The sequence below is a fragment of the Conger conger genome, chromosome 8, assembly GCF_963514075.1.
Source record: "Conger conger chromosome 8, fConCon1.1, whole genome shotgun sequence".
Taxonomy (NCBI): domain Eukaryota; kingdom Metazoa; phylum Chordata; class Actinopteri; order Anguilliformes; family Congridae; genus Conger; species Conger conger.
The window spans coordinates 4,581,851-4,600,578 of NC_083767.1; the positions used below are offsets into that span (position 1 = coordinate 4,581,851).

The 18,728-nt window shown below is 45.7% G+C and overlaps 1 protein-coding gene across 1 annotated transcript in view; it reads right to left on the reverse strand.

Annotated features, from left to right (window-relative positions):
• The window catches only part of LOC133135097 (phospholipid-transporting ATPase ABCA1-like), a 149,641-nt gene that overhangs the window by 22,689 nt on the left and 108,224 nt on the right, over positions 1 to 18,728 (reverse strand). Inside the window, exons 39-46 of the mRNA XM_061251868.1 lie at positions 17,210 to 17,333; positions 15,781 to 15,910; positions 14,834 to 14,954; positions 8,734 to 8,796; positions 4,429 to 4,535; positions 3,307 to 3,448; positions 2,144 to 2,278; positions 1,200 to 1,303 (exon numbers count right to left, since the gene is read on the reverse strand). Coding sequence (XP_061107852.1) covers positions 1,200 to 1,303; positions 2,144 to 2,278; positions 3,307 to 3,448; positions 4,429 to 4,535; positions 8,734 to 8,796; positions 14,834 to 14,954; positions 15,781 to 15,910; positions 17,210 to 17,333 — 926 coding nt within the window. The remainder of the gene's footprint in view (positions 1 to 1,199; positions 1,304 to 2,143; positions 2,279 to 3,306; positions 3,449 to 4,428; positions 4,536 to 8,733; positions 8,797 to 14,833; positions 14,955 to 15,780; positions 15,911 to 17,209; positions 17,334 to 18,728) is intronic.

Consider the following 18,728-nt stretch of genomic DNA (forward strand, 5'->3'; position numbering starts at 1 on the left):
ACAGCAGGAAGGTCAAACCCTGAGCAAGAACCTTTCTGTGTGGAGTCTGCATGTTCTCTCTGTGTCTGTCTGGGTTTCCTCGGGGCACTCCTGTTTCTCACACAGTCCAAAGACGTGCAGGGTAGGCTAACTGGAGAACTCTAAATCACCTGTAGGTGTGCATGGTGTGGGGGATTTGTGACTTGTCCAGCGTGAATTTGACCTTCCACCCCACTGCATGCTGGGATATGTGCCCCCGCCATGAGCAGGAATAAGTGGATTAAGAAAATGGTTCATCATGCTAATTCCAGGGAACTGTGCAGCACTCTGATGATGAGATGCTTGATTTCATGAAGTCTACTTAAAATGTTAACTGTACGGTAAGTTCTCTTCTTAAATCTAATTTAAAACAGCAATTATAAACATCAATCTTCTTTTAGAATAACTTAATTAAAAGGTAATAGGATTATTATAAAGAAAGAAAAACAAATGTAATGTATTATAATTAGTTCATAATTGAACAAAGTTATTCTGCTTAATTATACATTAAATTATAGTACTGATTACCTCTCAGCCTTATTCAAAAGATGTCTGAGTTCAAGTAAAGAGTAAACTTGACAAAATTGCACAAAGCCTGGAAAATAATTTAATTTACAGTATGAAATAGTGTTTTAATTCACAGCGAAAAGTAAAGACGAGTAACAGTCATCCCTGCTGTAAAATCCAGCTATGTCCGGCTTGAAGTGACCAGCTACCAGCTGTTTCATAACCTAGCTTGAGCTGGTCAAATTATGTTGAGCGGGGGGCTAGTCTGAACTGGTCAACTAGCTGCCAGCTGTTTCAAAACCTAGCTTGAGCTGGTCAAACTATTTTGAGCACGGGGCAGGTCTGAACTGGTCAGCCAGCTACCAGCTGTTTCATAACCTAGCTTGAGCTGGTCAAATTATGTTGAGCGGGGGGCTAGTCTGAACTGGTCAACTAGCTGCCAGCTGTTTCAAAACCTAGCTTGAGCTGGTCAAATTAAGTTGAGCGGGGGGCTAGTCTGAACTGGTCAACTAGCTGCCAGCTGTTTCAAAACCTAGCTTGAGCTGGTCAAACTATTTTGAGCACGGGGCAGGTCTGAACCGGTCAGCCAGCTACCAGCTGTTTCAAACCCTAGAGCTAGAGCTGTTTTTTGTCAGCGGGGGTGCACTGTGTCAGAGACAGAGAGGAAGGCAGACCTGTGGGACGTCAATATGACGGACCGGCCCTCCTTGATCACACTCAGGATGCAGTCCCAGAGGAAGCGGCGGGCTTTGGGGTCCATTCCCGTCGTGGGCTCGTCCTGCGGGGGACATGTCCCGTCAAGGGTAGCTGGATATTGGGCTCCTCCACCCCACCCCACCCCACCCTTCTCCACATATTGCAATTACATAAGACTTTGAAGGAATGAAGACTCCAGGACCCAGGACCCACAGTGGACGGTAGAGTCTTTTTGACAACGTTTCTATTATACATGTAAGTCAGTGTTCCCATTTTTGATTAGCCACACTAAACGGTAGGTACGAGGGTTTGGGGTTAACCCTAACTCCCAAAATTCTTTCATGTTAATCATATTCTAAACAAAACCACGGCATACTTCACACCCGATGAATGTTGAAAATATTGTTTGGTCACAGTCAGGGTTAGGTTTTATCACATTATAATTGCACTTTAAATGTGTGTGCGCTGCCCACTTTACAATTAGACTGTAAGATGTGCCACCGAAGATGTCTACCACACTGTAGCCTTTTAGAACTCATTTCCAGATGAGGGCAGAAATTCCTCCCTAGTTTAACAGAAAAATTAACGAGCATAAAAACTTAATGCTGTAGCTTAGTGTTTTTAATCCTTCTAAGTATGTTAGTCTGTGATCTTAATGACCCGGCATCAGTTCATTGGCTCATCCTTTTTGTCTGCACTTATGTGGCTTTGGATAAAAGAGGGTCTGATTAATGTGGTTGAAAAAAAGGGACCGAACCAGTATATAGTCCAGCGACACTCAACAGAAATTGCGGACTGTTTGTGGAAGGCCGACTGTTGCCCGACATACGTCTCCAAAAATCAAAAATATATAAGCACTAGAGTTGCCCAGAGCGTCTTGCTGGTCGCAGCGACACTCAGACATGAATGTGCGAAATCTTACCAGGAAGACCACCGGAGGACAGCCGATCAGAGCCATGGCAGTAGAGAGCTTGCGCTTGTTCCCTCCGCTGTACGTGCCCGCGGACTTGTTGGAGTACTTCACCAGACCCAGCTTCTGAATGCCCCACTCCGCCACCTGGAAACACAGCACTCTGGCTTCACACAGGTCGACGGCGGCCATTTTGCCCTTCGTTCGGCAACGAAATCGAGACATTGGTGCTGTCCAGCGAGACGCCACAACTCAAAACATACTTCTTTTTTATTTTTTATTTTTTTTGCTGCCACGATGACGGACAGAAAGCCTTGACTGAACAGGGACCAGAGCGGTCAAAGGGTTTATTCTGCTGTTGAATGGTATCTGACACAAACACACACACACACAGTGAGTCAGAGTCGACAGGCCGGAAGCCATCAGTTCTCCTCCTTTGATGTTATTGCTCCAGAAGGTGAGCGGAGAGGAGCGCGGATAGCTGTGTACACCGATCGACATAAACAGTCCACAGAGAGGTGACTGCTCCCAACAGCTGCTCACCACGGTGACTCTTAATGAACTCTTCAACTCAAACTCTTAAAACTCATAATCGCAGCACTTTTTTTCTCTTTTATCTTTGTCCATTTAAACTGGAATCTCTGAGAACGACTTGCCGACAATGATGTACGGGCAGGTTTCGAGCTAACGCTACTCGCTAGCCGCCTATTTCACCTTAAAGCTGGAACAGAAGGAACAACGTCTTCATGGATTTTAAAAATATTGATGAAACAAGTTAATTGGCCCTGAAGCAGTCCCAGTGCTGTATGGTAATTGTTTTTCTTTTCTGTATAATTACTCCCAATTTCTGCCTTTACTTCACACAGAAACAAAACATTTTTCTTATGAGCTTTTTAGCGTAATTAGGGCCAAACATGAAAGAGAGAGATTTCAATGACCCTAGAATTTATAAGAACACAATACAGCTGCTAGTCTTTACCTGGGTATTATACAGGTTGTTGACTAACTACAAGGTAACTCATTGCAAATTTGTGAGATGATCCTGGAAGACGTTCAAGCAAGTTTGATGTAAAGGCAATAGATCACTAAACTGCCTGAAACACAATATGGTTTTTGGACAGTATCCAGGGACGTACACAAATTATTACAAATTTTTTTAAGAAAACTGAACTCACCGTCTTCACTTCTGCCTCCGGCACCCCTCGTAGACGGGCGTAGAGTTCGAGGTGCTCGCGCCCCGTCAGCAGGTCGTCGATGGCGTCGAACTGCGGACAGTACCCCATGTTCTGATGAACGTCCCGCATCTGTGTGCGAATGCTGTCCACGACATTGAGGAATAGGGTGTACGTTAAAACAGCCAAAACGCACAGCGGTAAATTTGCAACATCACGATCACATATGATACGTCCTGCTCCACAGGAGAAAGGCACTCCCATCCACAACCAGAGCCATAACTTTACAATGATAATCATGTGAGCATCCACGCTGGTGAACGACAACATTCTGTAAATAACTTCTTGGCTATGTCATCTGCTGTTTTTAACGTGACGCCCCGTAAATTCAGGATGGCTTTTGAAATTCGGATCGCTCTGAAAGTGATCCTGACAATATCGTTAGTCTCTGATGTTCTTGTTATAGTTGTGGTGTGGACTCCACTTGAGTTAAAAACAATATATTTATAGTTACAGTTATCGTTCTTGGTGTGGAAAGGCCTTTAAAAAACCAGGTAGACTAAAACAGCTGCTGGTTGATACCTACCCAGCTTTGTGCTGTTGTTTTCTCATAGCACTGCTATTTCACACAGAGAAAGGAACTTCACAGGACAATAGATGGGGTGTGAAGGATACCAACCTGATTCCACATATGTGTGTTGTTTGTGTGTGCAGGTAAGTGCCTGTGTACGTGTGTTTGTGTGTCTGTGTGTGCACAGGTATGTGCCTGTGTATGTGTGTGAGTGAGTGAGTGTATGTGTGCATGTGTGTGTGTGTTGTTTGTGTGTGCAGGTATGTGCCTGTGTACATGTGTGTGTGTGTGTGTGTCTGTGTGTCTGTGTATGCACAGGTATGTGCCTGTGTACGTGTATGTGTGTGTGTGTGTGTGTGTGTGTGTGTGCACGTGTGTGTGTGTGTGTGTACATTTGTGTGTACGTGTGTGTGTGTGTATGTGTGTGTGCGTGGGGTCAGGCTGCTCATGCAAGATTAAGCTCAGTCAATGTAGGCTAATGGCGCGTACAGGATGAATCTGGAGCGCTTAATTAAGACGGGGGTGTTCTCCCGTCACCGAGCTGAGCTGCTCACCTGTATCCATTTAGGAAAGCCTCTCCACTGGAGACCGCGATGTCCCCAGTAAGCATCTTGAAGGTTGTGGTTTTCCCAGCTCCGTTAATTCCCAGCAGCCCGAAACACTGTTGAAGGAAGGTGCACACTTACACATGTTGGCAAAACACAAATCCACACAAGTGGGTCAAATGGACAAGATTTTTCATCTCGCTGACATAATGGGTTTATATGGAACTTTTTTCCCCCCTCTCCACTGACAGTATTGCTGGTCAACCTACTGCATATCTCACTTCTCTTTCTTTATCTCTGTCTGGAAGGCCCACAAAGCTCTATATATACTCACAGCCGTTCATAATAGTGTCATAATCATAAGTGTGATCTCTCATAGTGCTTTAAGTTATCATTCTGTCTCCTCACGCTGCATCTACATTAATTAAAGGTCATTAGAACATCCTCCTATAGACTAATTATGTTGTGCCATACAGTACAAACGGTGACAGAGTATTGTGAGGAAGATCTAGCTCCTCAAACATTAGGACCCAATATTAGGCTATCCCCATTAGCACAACCACAACTTTGTTACAGTAAACAAAAGTTTATTGATTAAATATTTCACCTCTTCAACCTCTCCTGCATTGTTATTACTGTTTTATCCGGTAAACAAACACAAGCTGAAAAAGACACGTTTGAGTTCATGCATATAATTCATTTATAGTGGAAAAAAAAACATGGATAAGTACTCAATTTTCCTATGTGCTACTGCAGAAATGGTAAGCTTTTCCTAAAAACATCTATATCTATTTCTCTCTTATGACGACAGTAAATAAAGTTATGTAAAATGAATAAATTCCAAACCACGTCCTGTAAGTTCTTAACAGTCCTTACCTTGGGCTCTTTCAAATAGTTTATTTTTCACCTCCTATCTCCATGCTCTTTGCCTGACCCGGAAATCGATTGATTTCCGCCATCTTTAAGGAAATACCATCCCGGCTCAGAGCCAGAGGCTAGGAGGCTCGCAAAGCATCTCTTTCGGAAAAGCATGACGCATAAAGGATCTACCTGTGGATCTAGCGCTCGACATCTGCCACGACTGTAACTGAGGTGGCCTCGAGCTGACGCTTGAGTGAGCGAGGACACTCCATTTGCCTGATTCACATCTTCTCCATTTCCTTCGTCTTCACTTCCTGTTCTCACACCTTTGTCTTGCCTCTCCCGGCGGGGCAAGTGAGGAGCAGGGAAAGGGGCACGGAAACGAAGAGGGAGGTGAAAAAAATGAGCGATTGGAGAGAGCCCCTCGCATGCCCTCTCAGGCCTCTCGCCCCCTCCGTCTTGCCCTTGGGGGCAGAGGATTTCTGCTTTCGGTTTTTCTCAGTAGACAAAGCATTGGCTCTGCAGGCTCTCCGGGTCCCCAGCTGTGCGGTCCGACAGCCTCATTACTCCAGGAGCGGCCCGCACCACCCCGTCCATGCCCCCGGCTTCACGCGCCTCTCAGACCAAACACAGGCCCTGCGGATCCCCGACCCTCTCTCAGGCAATCTCTCTTTGCTTTCCTTCATCTTCCCTGCTCTTTAATACCAGCTCTTCCTCAGGCTGTTTTCCTGCCGGCTTGAAAGAGATTTGTATCATGCTTTTTTCTTCTTCCTCCTCTCTCTATACAATTCTTCTTCTTCTTTTTTCAATTTCTTCTTCAAACTCTTCCTTTTTTTTTCTTCGTCGAAGGTGCTGCCTCTCCAAGCAAGCTGTCAGCTCTGTCTTTTTTACCTTCTCTTCAAAACACTGGATCATGCAGGACATGTAGAAATTACAGACTTATTTCTGCAGAAGTGTACTGAACCATAAGCAGTCTGGAGGTGCTCACAATCTGAACATTCATATTCTTCAAAGTCCTCAAGTCCTTGGTTAGGAGTCATGAACACTATCCTCAGCTGTATAGTCTCTTTATGCTCAAACTATAAGGACACACGGATGAACAGGTATTACTGGATCTCCATTATAGTCCCCCACGGTTCAACACTTGGCCCCTTTAGGATTGGCTAAATCACTCAGACTATTACTTCTGCTGAGTGTCATAGTTTCTCCCTCAGTAGATAAACCTCTGCAAAATCCATCCATTAGTGCTTCTACTTGTACCCTGTAGCTTTCTGCTCAGTATGGCCTGTTGTCCATCCATGTCCAAATATATAGACCTTTTCATTTTTAATTACATTTATTTTATTAATATTCAGGTTTATGAATGAGTCTGTATTAAAGTGGTTTGGAGCTGCAAATGGACAAACAGATCAGCTGTCAGCTAGTATTACTACCCAACAAATATCAACTGAAAATCTCTGTTCGTGTATTCTGGTTCCGTGTTGTAAACCTGGCTGTGCTCAGTGCCAAATCAGTTACACCTTGACTGAAGTCTGGTACAGTTCAATGTTGCTTTCACTCAATTTACCGATCCGCTGTCTGGCTCATGAACCCCATGGGGACTCTACATATCCCTCTGGTGGTTTGACTGAACCAAAAGTCTGTCATTGTCTATCACCTTTTCAGCTCAACAGTGGATAGAAACATGCTACATGTTGAGAGTGCTTCAGTGTAGAATTTTGAGTGCTGTTTAAGGTTGTAAGATGCTCAAACCCATTTATGCCATGAATGAAACAGCTAGGAAAAGCCTGATAGCTGTCTGGCTTATTTTCAAGTAAGTGGTAATTTACAGTACATATTTGTATGAAATAGATGATTAAATAAAACATTGTATATACTGTAGATCGTAATTGTGTGGAGTTCATGAAAAGACTCAAATGAGCAAAACCGTTTGGAATAAATAGATAAATACAAATACATAAGCTAGCATGTATTCACTTGAATGAGTGACCCTTCCTGGATTTTCACAATAGCATTCAACAAATAAAATATATCACAATAAACAAACTGTAAAATGAAAAGATGTGCATTCCACAAACAAGAGAAACTACAAATTCAGAAAGCATTATTGCTAAACTTGTGCACCATTTCATGATAATTTTTGGTACTAAATCAGATTCAGTGTTTTTTCTGCAAGGAACACAACGTGAAGCAGCAGGAACACAATAAATATTTGATTCATTTTCATTCATTGATCCATTCTTGTTTGTTTATTTATTTAGGATGCTGTTTGTGTTAATGCCCCTCAAAGGCTGATGAATCTGGGCCAAGAGCTTTAGCCGGTGCCTAAATAATTCATGAAACATGGTGAGGAGCAGCGAGTATGACATTATTCCACTGACATTTATATCATGTTGGGGTTAAGAGGAATGAGAAAGCACAAAGACGTGGCCAGTGCTAACACCACTCAGGGAGATATAAATCTCTATGCCTCCATCTGCAAAATACTATCCATATTTAAAAAAAAAACAAAACTGAATAAGAATTAAATCAGGAACCAATACAACTGAAGAATCAGAGGAGGGGCAAGAGTAGATCTGAGATTACCCAGCTTTTGAGCTTTTTATTCTGGTGTTTTATTCTGGTTCTGTGTCGTAAACCTGGCTGTGCTCAGTGCCCAATCAGTTACACCGTGACTGAAGTCTGGTACAGTTCACTGTTGCTTTGACTCGATTTACCGATCCGCTGTCTGGCTCTTGAAGCCCACTACACTCCACATTAGGCCCAACCCCTGGCAGAAGGATCCAATACAATGGAAGAATCAGAGAAGGGGGGGGAGGGGCTAGTAGATCTGAAATGACCCAGCTAAGCATTGAGCAAAGAGCACAGGTAAGGTACAGGCTCGACATCCATCGGATAGTAATTTGGGAGAAGGACAAAACGCTTTGAAAACCCAGCTGAGGATTTGCTGATTGAAATTCTGCTTGATGCATATTGTCACTGATTCTCCTACCAGAGCTGAGGTGACTGTGTGGGTGAAGCTTCTAAGCCATTCTTCTCCTTCCCACCAACTGAGAAACGTTTTTTATTCAATGACTGTAATGAGTTACGCGTGTGTGTGTGTGTGCTTGTGTGCTTTGGTGTGTGTTTGTGTGCATCTGCCCGTGTGCATGTTACAAACACACACACACACACACACACACACACACACAGACACCTGTTAACAGACTAACATATTATGCTAAATGGATTTAAATATTATTGTAGCAGCATTCATGCGCACACAGAGCTATCCACCACGCCCACTCATTGAAAGATGATTTTGTAAATCTGTTCTGTAGCAGAAACAGGAGCTGAATAAAACATAAACGCCCCGCTGCCTTAATTAAACACAAAGACGTATGAGTGAGAGTGTTGAATAGTTGATGAAGGCCCCTCCCGGCCTGCCTGTAGGACCAGGCTCCTCAGACTCACCTCAGCAGCAGGGATCCCCACACTGATCCTGTCCACCGCTGGTATCTTCTTCTTCCGGTACACCTGCACAGAGCCACAGGGGCAGGGCGGCCATTTTAAATACATACTGTACATAGGGGTGATTCTTCATTCTGATTTACGCTTTATTGTACGTCGCTAAATGACTGTAATGTAAAACAATGTAATGTCTTCAGGCTGAGTTCAGATAGCAGAACAAGGTTATCAGGACGAGTGGGACATACATGGAAATGAGCTAAAGATACATCCCCGCACAGACATGAGGAAGAGAGTGGTCACTGTGCGGAACCAATCAGCAACCAGTCACACTCCTCCCCACTCTCGGAAAAAAAAGGGATGAAAAAATGCTGATAAAGATAGAATCGCTTTTCACTTGGGCGGCACCCAGGAGGTAGGTACTGTACATTTCTTTTTTTACAAAGGCACAAAATGGTAATACTTGGTCATACTGAGTATGAGGGCTCCTCTCCCCAGAGGGGAGTGTTTCCCCTGTGTGTCTGCTGTATTGCTCTGGCATCGTGTTCGCCATTTTCCTTCCTGCCCTTCTGTGACTCGGGAAAGCGACTTTGTGACAGTCCTCTGCAAAAAGTGCTAATCAAATAAAACGTCATTGAATTGAAAATTGAATTGCACATTTGGGAAATGTGTTCCCTGAAGACCAACATGCAGCTTTACTGTGTGCAAGTGTTTGTGTGCAGGCTTTTAAATGTGCCCGGCCTAGCAGTTTGGCTCCTTTGCAACGCAGGTAGGAGCAAAGGAAGAAGGGCAAGACTGCTTTAGAAAGCCGGGGCGTAATTCCTCAAGGCTCTCCCCTCCGGTCACACATTTGTATTCCTTGGAAGGTAGCCGCGCAGACGCCGAAGGCGGTCACACAATATAGATTTTGTGGCAGAGCGGCTAAAAACCTCAGACAGAGGGGAAATTTAAATATGGCTTCTGGTATTTTAGAGGTGTGTGCGAGGTGTGTGCGGACATGCAAACCATCTCCACTCCCCGGATGAGTGATGGGAGAGGGGGAGGGGGAATAGGGAGAGGGAGATAGAGAGAGGGGAATAGGGTGAGATGGGAATAATATGGAGAGGGAAATAGAGAAAGGGGAATAGGGAGAGGGGAAAAGTGAGAGGGAAATAGAGAGAGGGGAATAGAGAGAGGGAGATGGAGAGAGGGGAATAGAGAGAGGGAGATGGAGAGAGGGGAATAGAGAGAGGGGAATAGGGTGAGATGGGAATAATATGGAGAGGGAAATAGAGAGAGGGGAATAGGGAGAGGGGAAAAGGGAGAGGGAGATGGAGAGAGGGGAATAGGGTGAGGAGGATAGAGAGAGGGGAATAGAGAGAGGAGGACAGAGAGAGGTTTTGGTATTCTGTGGACACTGCAGCCTCCTGCTGTGGGTTTGTTTAATATAGCAGATAAGAACAAGGCTTGGGTTTCACTGCCAGGCCCAACGTAACTATCTCCGCGTTCCGAACGAACCCGAATTTCAAACCACTTTTGTTGCTTAGAGGCCCTTATGAAAAATCGCGAACGCACGTCGCATTTCAATGCTCTCACAACAAAGTCTCTCCCCCCGTTTTTTTTCCCTTTAAACAGCCTTCCCCCAGTAAATACGAACGCCCTTCCTCCGTAAATATGAACAGCAGACGGAGTAAACAAATCACCCTCGGAGGAGCTGCAGTGACTCTGACGGTTTCCACGGCGATTTTCGGGAGCGCAATCAGAGCCGGGCGTCTAGCGCGCCGCCATTCCAGGAATAAGCCGCCAAGGAAAGGAGCAATAAAGCGCGCTGATATGAAATATATCACTCCACTTGATGAGAAAACCCAGAACTACTTGAAATTGGGTGTTTAAATCACGCCACGCTTATCTAGCTGAAAGAAATCAACATATCTACTTTCCTGGCAGAGTTAATTGCAAGCATAACATAAGCCATGCCTTTTCCCAAATTACTTTTTCTTGAAAATAAATAAAATCTTCAAACTTTAAAAAAAAGATCTGAAATTACAGCACAGGAATTAGCCTACACTCCTCTTGGCGAGAGGCTGTCGGATGAATCGACATGAATGAAAGAAAAGACATGATTCTGCCGTCTACTCCTGAAGAACACTTCTCTCGCTGAAGTGTCACACCGTTGCAGAAATGGATCTGTTTTGGGGGTTTTTTTTCAGAATGACGCAAGTCACGGCTGCTTATCTCTGTGGCGTAGAGAAGCCGGGTCCCGGCTAGCACGAAAACATCCGCACAATCTCGCAGCCACGTGGCGGCAACGTTATAGCATTCTCAAAACATTCCGACAACATTGTGAGAACATTATGTGAGACTCCTTACCCGGAAGAGTTCGCAGGGACTAGTCTGAAATAAGAGTCGGTGGAGCTGACCGCGCACAGAGAAATGCACTCTGTTTAATGGACAGGAGAGGCTGGCATTTCAAACGTTGTCTTCCTCAGAGTCAAAATCAGGTGAGAACATTTTGTGTTAGCAGTGAACTGCTCAGCTGCAGGAGCTTGTCGCTGGACGCCGGAGCGTCCCACCCTCCCCTCGGACACGGTACAGCAGATTAACACGCCGTTCGGGGGGTCACAATGTCGCCCCGCCGCCATCAAACGCAAAAGAGCGGTGTGGCGGTCAGTGGAGCGGTGTGGAGGTCGTCAGTGGAGCGGTCGTCAGTGGAGCGGTGTGGAGGTCGTCAGTGGAGCGGTCGTCAGTGGAGCGGTGTGGAGGTCGTCAGTGGAGCGGTGTGGAGGTCGTCAGTGGAGCGGTCGTCAGCAGAGCGGTGTGGAGGTCGTCAGCAGAGCGGTGTGGAGGTCGTCAGCAGAGCGGTGTGGAGGTCGTCAGCAGAGCGGTGTGGAGGTCGTCAGTGGAGCGGTGTGGAGGTCGTCAGTGGAGCGGTGTGGAGGTCGTCAGTGGAGCGGTGTGGAGGTCGTCAGTGGAGCGGTCGTCAGTGGAGCGGTCGTCAGCAGAGCGGTGTGGAGGTCGTCAGCAGAGCGGTGTGGAGGTCGTCAGTGGAGCGGTCGTCAGTGGAGCGGTGTGGAGGTCGTCAGTGGAGCGGTCGTCAGTGGAGCGGTCGTCAGCAGAGCGGTGTGGAGGTCGTCAGTGGAGCGGTGTGGAGGTCAGTGGAGCGGTCATCAGTGGAGCGGTCATCAGTGGAGCGGTCGTCAGCAGAGCGGTGTGGAGGTCGTCAGTGGAGCGGTGTGGAGGTCAGTGGAGCGGTCATCAGTGGAGCGGTCGTCAGCAGAGCGGTGTGGAGGTCGTCAGTGGAGCGGTGTGGAGGTCAGTGGAGCGGTCATCAGTGGAGCGGTCATCAGTGGAGCGGTCGTCAGCAGAGCGGTGTGGAGGTCGTCAGTGGAGCGGTGTGGAGGTCGTCAGTGGAGCGGTCATCAGTGGAGCGGTGTGGAGGTCGTCAGTGGAGCGGTCATCAGTGGAGCGGTGTGGAGGTCAGTGGAGCGGTCATCAGTGGAGCGGTGTGGAGGTCGTCAGTGGAGCGGTCATCAGTGGAGCGGTGTGGAGGTCAGTGGAGCGGTGTGGAGGTCGTCAGTGGAGCGGTGTGGAGGTCAGTGGAGCGGTGTGGAGGTCGTCAGTGGAGCGGTGTGGAGGTCAGTGGAGCGGTGTGGAGGTCGTCAGTGGAGCGGTGTGGAGGTCAGTGGAGCGGTGTGGAGGTCGTCAGTGGAGCGGTGTGGAGGTCAGTGGAGCGGTGTGGAGGTCAGTGGAGCGGTGTGGAGGTCAGTGGAGCGGTGTGGCAGTGGTCAGTAGAGCGGTGCGGTGGTTAATGGAATGTGAGGGCGGAGGAAACGTGACGAGGCCGGGCTTGGACTCGTGGTGGTTAATGTGAGGACCGCGTGCAGCCCAGAGATTACGGTGCGCGACACATCTACACTCACACAGCCTGATCTGAGCCCACTGAGGGGAGCTCTGAACAGGGCGCTAAGCCCCTCATTTAGGAAACCTAAAAAAACACCACAGCAGAGTATGATGCAACCACACTCCTGATTTCTCTTCATCCGCTGAAGAGAATTTGCAAAGCTTGACACATACTGTTTGACAGACTCAAAGATAAAAAAACAACAACAAAAAATATTTTTTTATGTTTTATTTATCTTTAGCGGAATTTGAAAAACAATGAATGCTTTTTTGGAAAATTTTTAAGACAGGTTGTTGTTGCAGATCTGTTATGATAGGCTTGTTGATTCTCCTGTCATTGGCATTGGTGGAGAGGGGTCCACTAGGCGTGTTCTGAGCAGAACTGAGTCTGTCTACGAGTGCTGCAGGGTCTTTCAGGCTAACCATTACCTGTGTTGACCGTAACATGGCAGAAACTAAAATAATGCGCACTTCGTAAAAACATGTCGACCACCAGACATCTGACAGCAATCCCTCTGACTATGAAAAAGATATGTTGGATTGCACTGTCCACCCAAAAGTTACAAGAGTAAATAACAATGAAAGACACTACCGGCCTTTCATCTAGGCTTGTCTCTGCAAAGTGCTGCGTTATTAATGCCCCCCTGGTCAAAACCATAGCAACAGATAACAAAGCAATGAAACAGGGGAAAGTTGAGAGTTGAGAAGTTTGGCAGATGTAAGTGATGGCGGTTATGACGTCTCCTGCTGGCAGCCACCCATCCTGGGGCACAACATCTGCGCTCTGCTGGCTGTTCATCTTCGGGGATGGTTAGCATCCCATACATGCTGCTAGCTTAGCTTCAGCCTGCTAATTCCACACTGGCGTTTATGGTAGAGATCTCACCCGCCAGACCCTTTGCACAGAATATCTATGGCAGGGATCATACACTCCAGTCCTGCAGAACTGCAATGTGCCAGACCCTATGCACAGAATATCTATGGCAGGGATCATACACTCCAGTCCTGCAGAACTGCAATGTGCCAGACCCTATGCACAGAATATCTATGGCAGGGATCATACACTCCAGTCCTGCAGAACTGCAGTGCGTCAGGTGCTTTGCACAGAATATTTATAACAGGGATTTAAACTCTAGTCCAGGAGGACTGCAGTGTGCCAGACTCTTTGCACAGAATATCTGTGTTCGGAATCTCAAACTCCAGTATTGGAGGACTGCAGTGTGTGTGTGTGCGAGTGAGTGAGTGTGTGTGTGTGTGTGTGTGTGTGTGTGTGTGTGAGTGTGAGTGTATAAGTCAGTGTGTGTGTGTGTTTAAGTGTGTGTGAGTGTGTGAGTGTGAGTGTATAAGTCAGTGTGTGTATAAGTGTGTGTATGTGTGTGTGTTTGAGTGTGTGTGTGTGTGTGTGTGTTTAAGTGCGTGTGTGTATGTGAGTGTATCAGTGTGTGTGTGTGTTTAAGTGTGTGTGTGTGTGTTTAAGTGTAAAGTGTGTGTGTGTGTTTAAGTGTGTGTGTGTTTAAGTGTGTGTGTGTGTTTGAGTGTGTGTGTGTTTAAGTGTGTGTGAGTGTGTGAGTGTGTGTGTGTGTGTGTGTGTGTGAGTGTACAGTGTGTGTGTGTTTAAGTGTGTGTGTGTGTGTGTGAGTGTGTGAGTGTTTAAGTGTGTGTGTGTGTGTGTGAGTGTACAGTGTGTGTGAGTGTGTTTAAGTGCGTGTGTGTATGTGAGTGTATCAGTGTGTGTGTGTGTTTAAGTGTGTGTGTGTGTGTTTAAGTGTAAAGTGTGTGTGTGTGTTTAAGTGTGTGTGTGTGTGTGTTTGAGGGTGTGTGTGTTTAAGTGTGTGTGAGTGTGTGAGTGTTTAAGTGTGTGTGTGTGTGTGTTTGAGTGTGTGTGTGTTTAAGTGTGTGTGTGTGTGTGTGAGTGTTTAAGTGTGTGTGTGTGTTTAAGTGTGTGTGTATGTGAGTGTATAAGTGTGTGTGTGTGTGTGTGTGAGTGTACAGTGTGTGTGTGTGTTTGAGTGTGTGTGTGTTTAAGTGTGTGTGTATGTGAGTGTATAAGTGTGTGTGTGTGTGTGTGTGTGTGTGAGTGTACAGTGTGTGTGTGTTTAAGTGTGTGTGTATGTGAGTGTATAAGTGTGTGTGTGTGTGTGTGTTTAAGTGTGTGTGTATGTGAGTGTATAAGTGTGTGTGTGTGTGTGTGAGTGTACAGTGTGTGTGTGTTTAAGTGTGTGTGTACCTTTGACAGGTCACAGACTCTCAGGAGGTCGTGCTGCGCTCCTCCCTGCTGCACACGCGCACGCTCACGGGCGACATCTTCATCTTCCTCCGCAGTGGAGTGCGAAGCCCCGCCCACTGAGCTGAAAGAGCACAGAGCCGACAAAACAAAGCTCGGAAAACATTCAAAAAGTACACACTGCATCACAGCTAAAAACACCCAACACTTCGACCATTTATTCCGGCTCGAACGCCTCTCGTTTTGCTAAATTTAACACTACACACTCAAGGCCATTTGCCACTTGTGGTCTTACATCCTCTATTTCCCCATCACGCCTAGCATGGCTCTTAATCTTATGTTGTAGGTCTATATTTACTGACTACGACTATAAACTGTGACACTGCTAACATTGTCTCCACTCTTTACCAAACCACTGTGAGCACTTTGGAACAGTTTTCTGGGTAAGTGCTTCTGCTGAATACCTAAATGCACACTCTGATGTAAAAACCAGCGCAGTACGGTCAAAGCTAAACCGGGCATGGTAACTAACTGTCTTTAAAGGTCCCATATTGTGGCCCTTGCTATGTGTATTATAAAGGAGTTGAAGGTGCTATAAAAATGCACAGTCCCCAAATATATCCACTCAATCCGTATGAAGAAAATGTGCATTTAAACGAGCCGTTTGGACTTCTGTGAAGTTGTGACATCACAACGACACACTCATTCGCTTCAGCACGGCCCACCTTGTAGCCAATCAGAAGAGAGGTTCTTTGATATCAACGAGCCTTAAAGACACAGTCACTAAAACAGCCTGTTCCTGGTAAAGCTCAGGAGAGGTGTTGGAGAAGAGACAAACAGGACCGCACAAACGCCTGCGTGAGGATATCAGGACCTGAAGTAAAACACTGGAACGGTGTACAGCACGGGCCCTTTACACTGCAGAAGAGCAGAAGGCGTGAGGCTCTTGCCTGGGTTTGAAGAAGAACTTGTACTGGATGAGCAGGGTGACGGTGAACATGATTGCGCCCTGGATGGACATGGCACAGAGGTTCTTGCCCACCATGTCCCAGCCCAGGGGGTCCTGGAAGCGGTCCTCACCTGCAGGCAGAGGCACGTCAGCTCACCCGCCCGGCGCTAAGCCCCGACGCCACACGACAAACATCGCCATGAAAAAATACTCCATCCTCCTGACGCCCATGAGAAACAAAATGATTTTCCATTTTTTTGCACTTTGTTGTACGTCGCTCCGGATAAGAGCGTCTGCTAAATGCCATGTAATGTAATGTAATGTAATGATAAATACTTGTCTTGGATGGCAAAACATTTTCATATATTGCAGTGAAACCATGTCCCTTATGTTAAGACAAATACTGAATGGAGCTCAGGGAAGGTCTCAGGGGGTTAATACGGTATTAGTACCTGTAAGTACATGAAATATATAATCATTAACAATAACATTTACTCGAATAGCATTGTATTGCTTTTCTATATGTGGAAATGTGTATATTTCTAAAGGGAAGCAAAACCATTACAGAAGATAAGAGTTCTATAAATAAACAGATGAAGATGTCTTTTTCACAAGGGACCAGAATGATGAAAGTAAGCGTAAAGTGTTATGCTGTAGATGGATATGTGCTGTAAATTTCATATTAAAATAGAAATGAATCATCAAAATAAGTTATGATAGAGAAATGGTGTCTCATTTCTCTGTCTACTTCGATAGTGAATTACACCTAATGTTGAAACTGGAACCCTGCCCATAGACACAATAAAGCTGATTTCATGTTAAAAAAAGATTTTAGCAATCCAAAAATAATATGCCCTTCCCTAAGCATTTAAACCCCCATTCTTCCTAGCTTAAATAGACTCCTTGCTCACAGACAAGAAAAAAAAAACTGAAGCCATTTCTATTCTCATTCTCTGGTAAATAGACCCCTTCCAGACCAGCTTTTTAAGCTGTGATTGCTTCTTAGAAATGGAAGGATTTCCTGAAATGACACTTTCCTACTGTATAGTATCGCCTCCACATTTGCCTCCATTTTGACTGATTTATCAGTACAGTGCATTATTGTCTGTACCAGTAATGTTGGGTTATTCTGAGTATGGGTGGAAATATCAGGAGGAACTGGGAATTTGTCTTGTGTGACCTTGGGCAGTAAGAGCAGTCGTCTGGCAGTCAGAGGGTTGCCGGTTTGATCCCGCCCTGGGTGTGTCAAAGTGTCCCTAACCCATAATTCCTGGTGGCAGCCTTGCATGGCAACTGATTGCCATTGGTGTGTGTGAGTGTGCGTATGAATGGGTGAATGTGAAGCTTCAATATATGGCACTTTGGATAAAGGCGCCATATAAATGCCAACCGTTTACCATGTTCAGAATAACAGACAAAATTAAACTCACCGAAACTGCTGAAGAGCGTGGCCATGGCTTGGTTTTTGGCCATGTCAATGAGTCCTCTTCCCAGGCAGAAATGGGGAAAGACCAGCAGTGCCTGCTTCACGATGTCATTGACATAGGTGACGTTCTGGGAAGGAAAAGGGAAAACCACTGTTTTGTTGCACGAGGATTCTATGTTTAGCATTAGCGGTAGCATATATTGGCTAATGTTAAAGCCCTCTCAACGTACCACTCATGCTATGTTTAACATTAGCGGTAGCATATATTGGCTAACGCTAATGCCCTCACAATGCACCTCTAATGCCATGTTTAGCATTAGCGGTAGTATAAATTGGCTAATGCCAAAGCCCTCTCAATCTGCCTCATCTCAGGACCGTGCCCTACTGTTATGCTGATTTCTCAGCAGCCTCAGATAAGCCATGGGACGAGCTGAACACTGATTATATTCCTCCTGTTACTCTGATACAAGCCTGATAACTTAAAAAAAAGGGACACAATCTCTTCATCAGCATTACCACTGCATGACAGAGCGAGGTTCACATAGTTATTTACAATCTGAATAACAATGCCTCTCTCCCGACCGAGAGAGATAAGGCCAGCGCGGGTAACCCCTTTCATTAAAACGACCGGGTGCGGAGATTCGTTTCTCACTCACGACGAAAATGTCTCTTCCCACCCCTCGTGTAAGCTCAATTAATTACCGGGTTAGCGTGACTGTCAGAGTGTATCCCCCCGGCTGCTGCTGCAATCACGGCATTTTCCGGAAAACTCTTTCAGCCCCGCAGCCGCGGAATGACTGATGCCGCGTTCTAGAGCACACCCAGCCGTAATTAACTAAACGAAGTGGAAATGAAAGGAGCTTTGTGCCTTTCTCTCAGTGACAACGTCGCGTTTTCAAAGTTACGTCCATTGTAAAGAACGCTGTCTGTCACTCGTTCTGCAGAAGGTCATGTATTATGCGAATTAACACACTTCTGGATGGAGGTCAAAAACACCTTCTGCAGCAATTTCAGAAGCTGTGAATCTACGGGTTCTTCCTTTGTGATTTTGGGTTAAATGCGTTCTTCAACCCTCCATTACCGAGAGTTTTTGGAGTTTGTAGTCGCGGCTGAAACAATTAATGTCAATTTAAACTTCCACGTGGGCGTCAAAAAGTACAAGAGAAGAGAGGCGTGCATATAACTCAAGGTAATCTATGAGATGTCAGAAGGTAAGAACACCTACCCAATGCAATTCTCAGAGATAATTTCACTGTCACAGTTTGCACAAGGAATCCAATGTACTCTACCAAAGTAAAATGTACAACTTAACAGACCTGATTTAACATCAGGAGTCAGTTTTTTTACAGTAACTGTGTAATTACTCTACATTCCCTATTTGAACCTGGCATTATCTTTCAAGGTGGCATAGAAGCCTGTATCTACATACTGCAGGTACAGTGTATCTGGTTATTGAGTACAGCATTGATTAAAATTGAGCTTTTGCAAGAATATTGAGCAGCTCTCAGCCAGTAGAAAGTGTT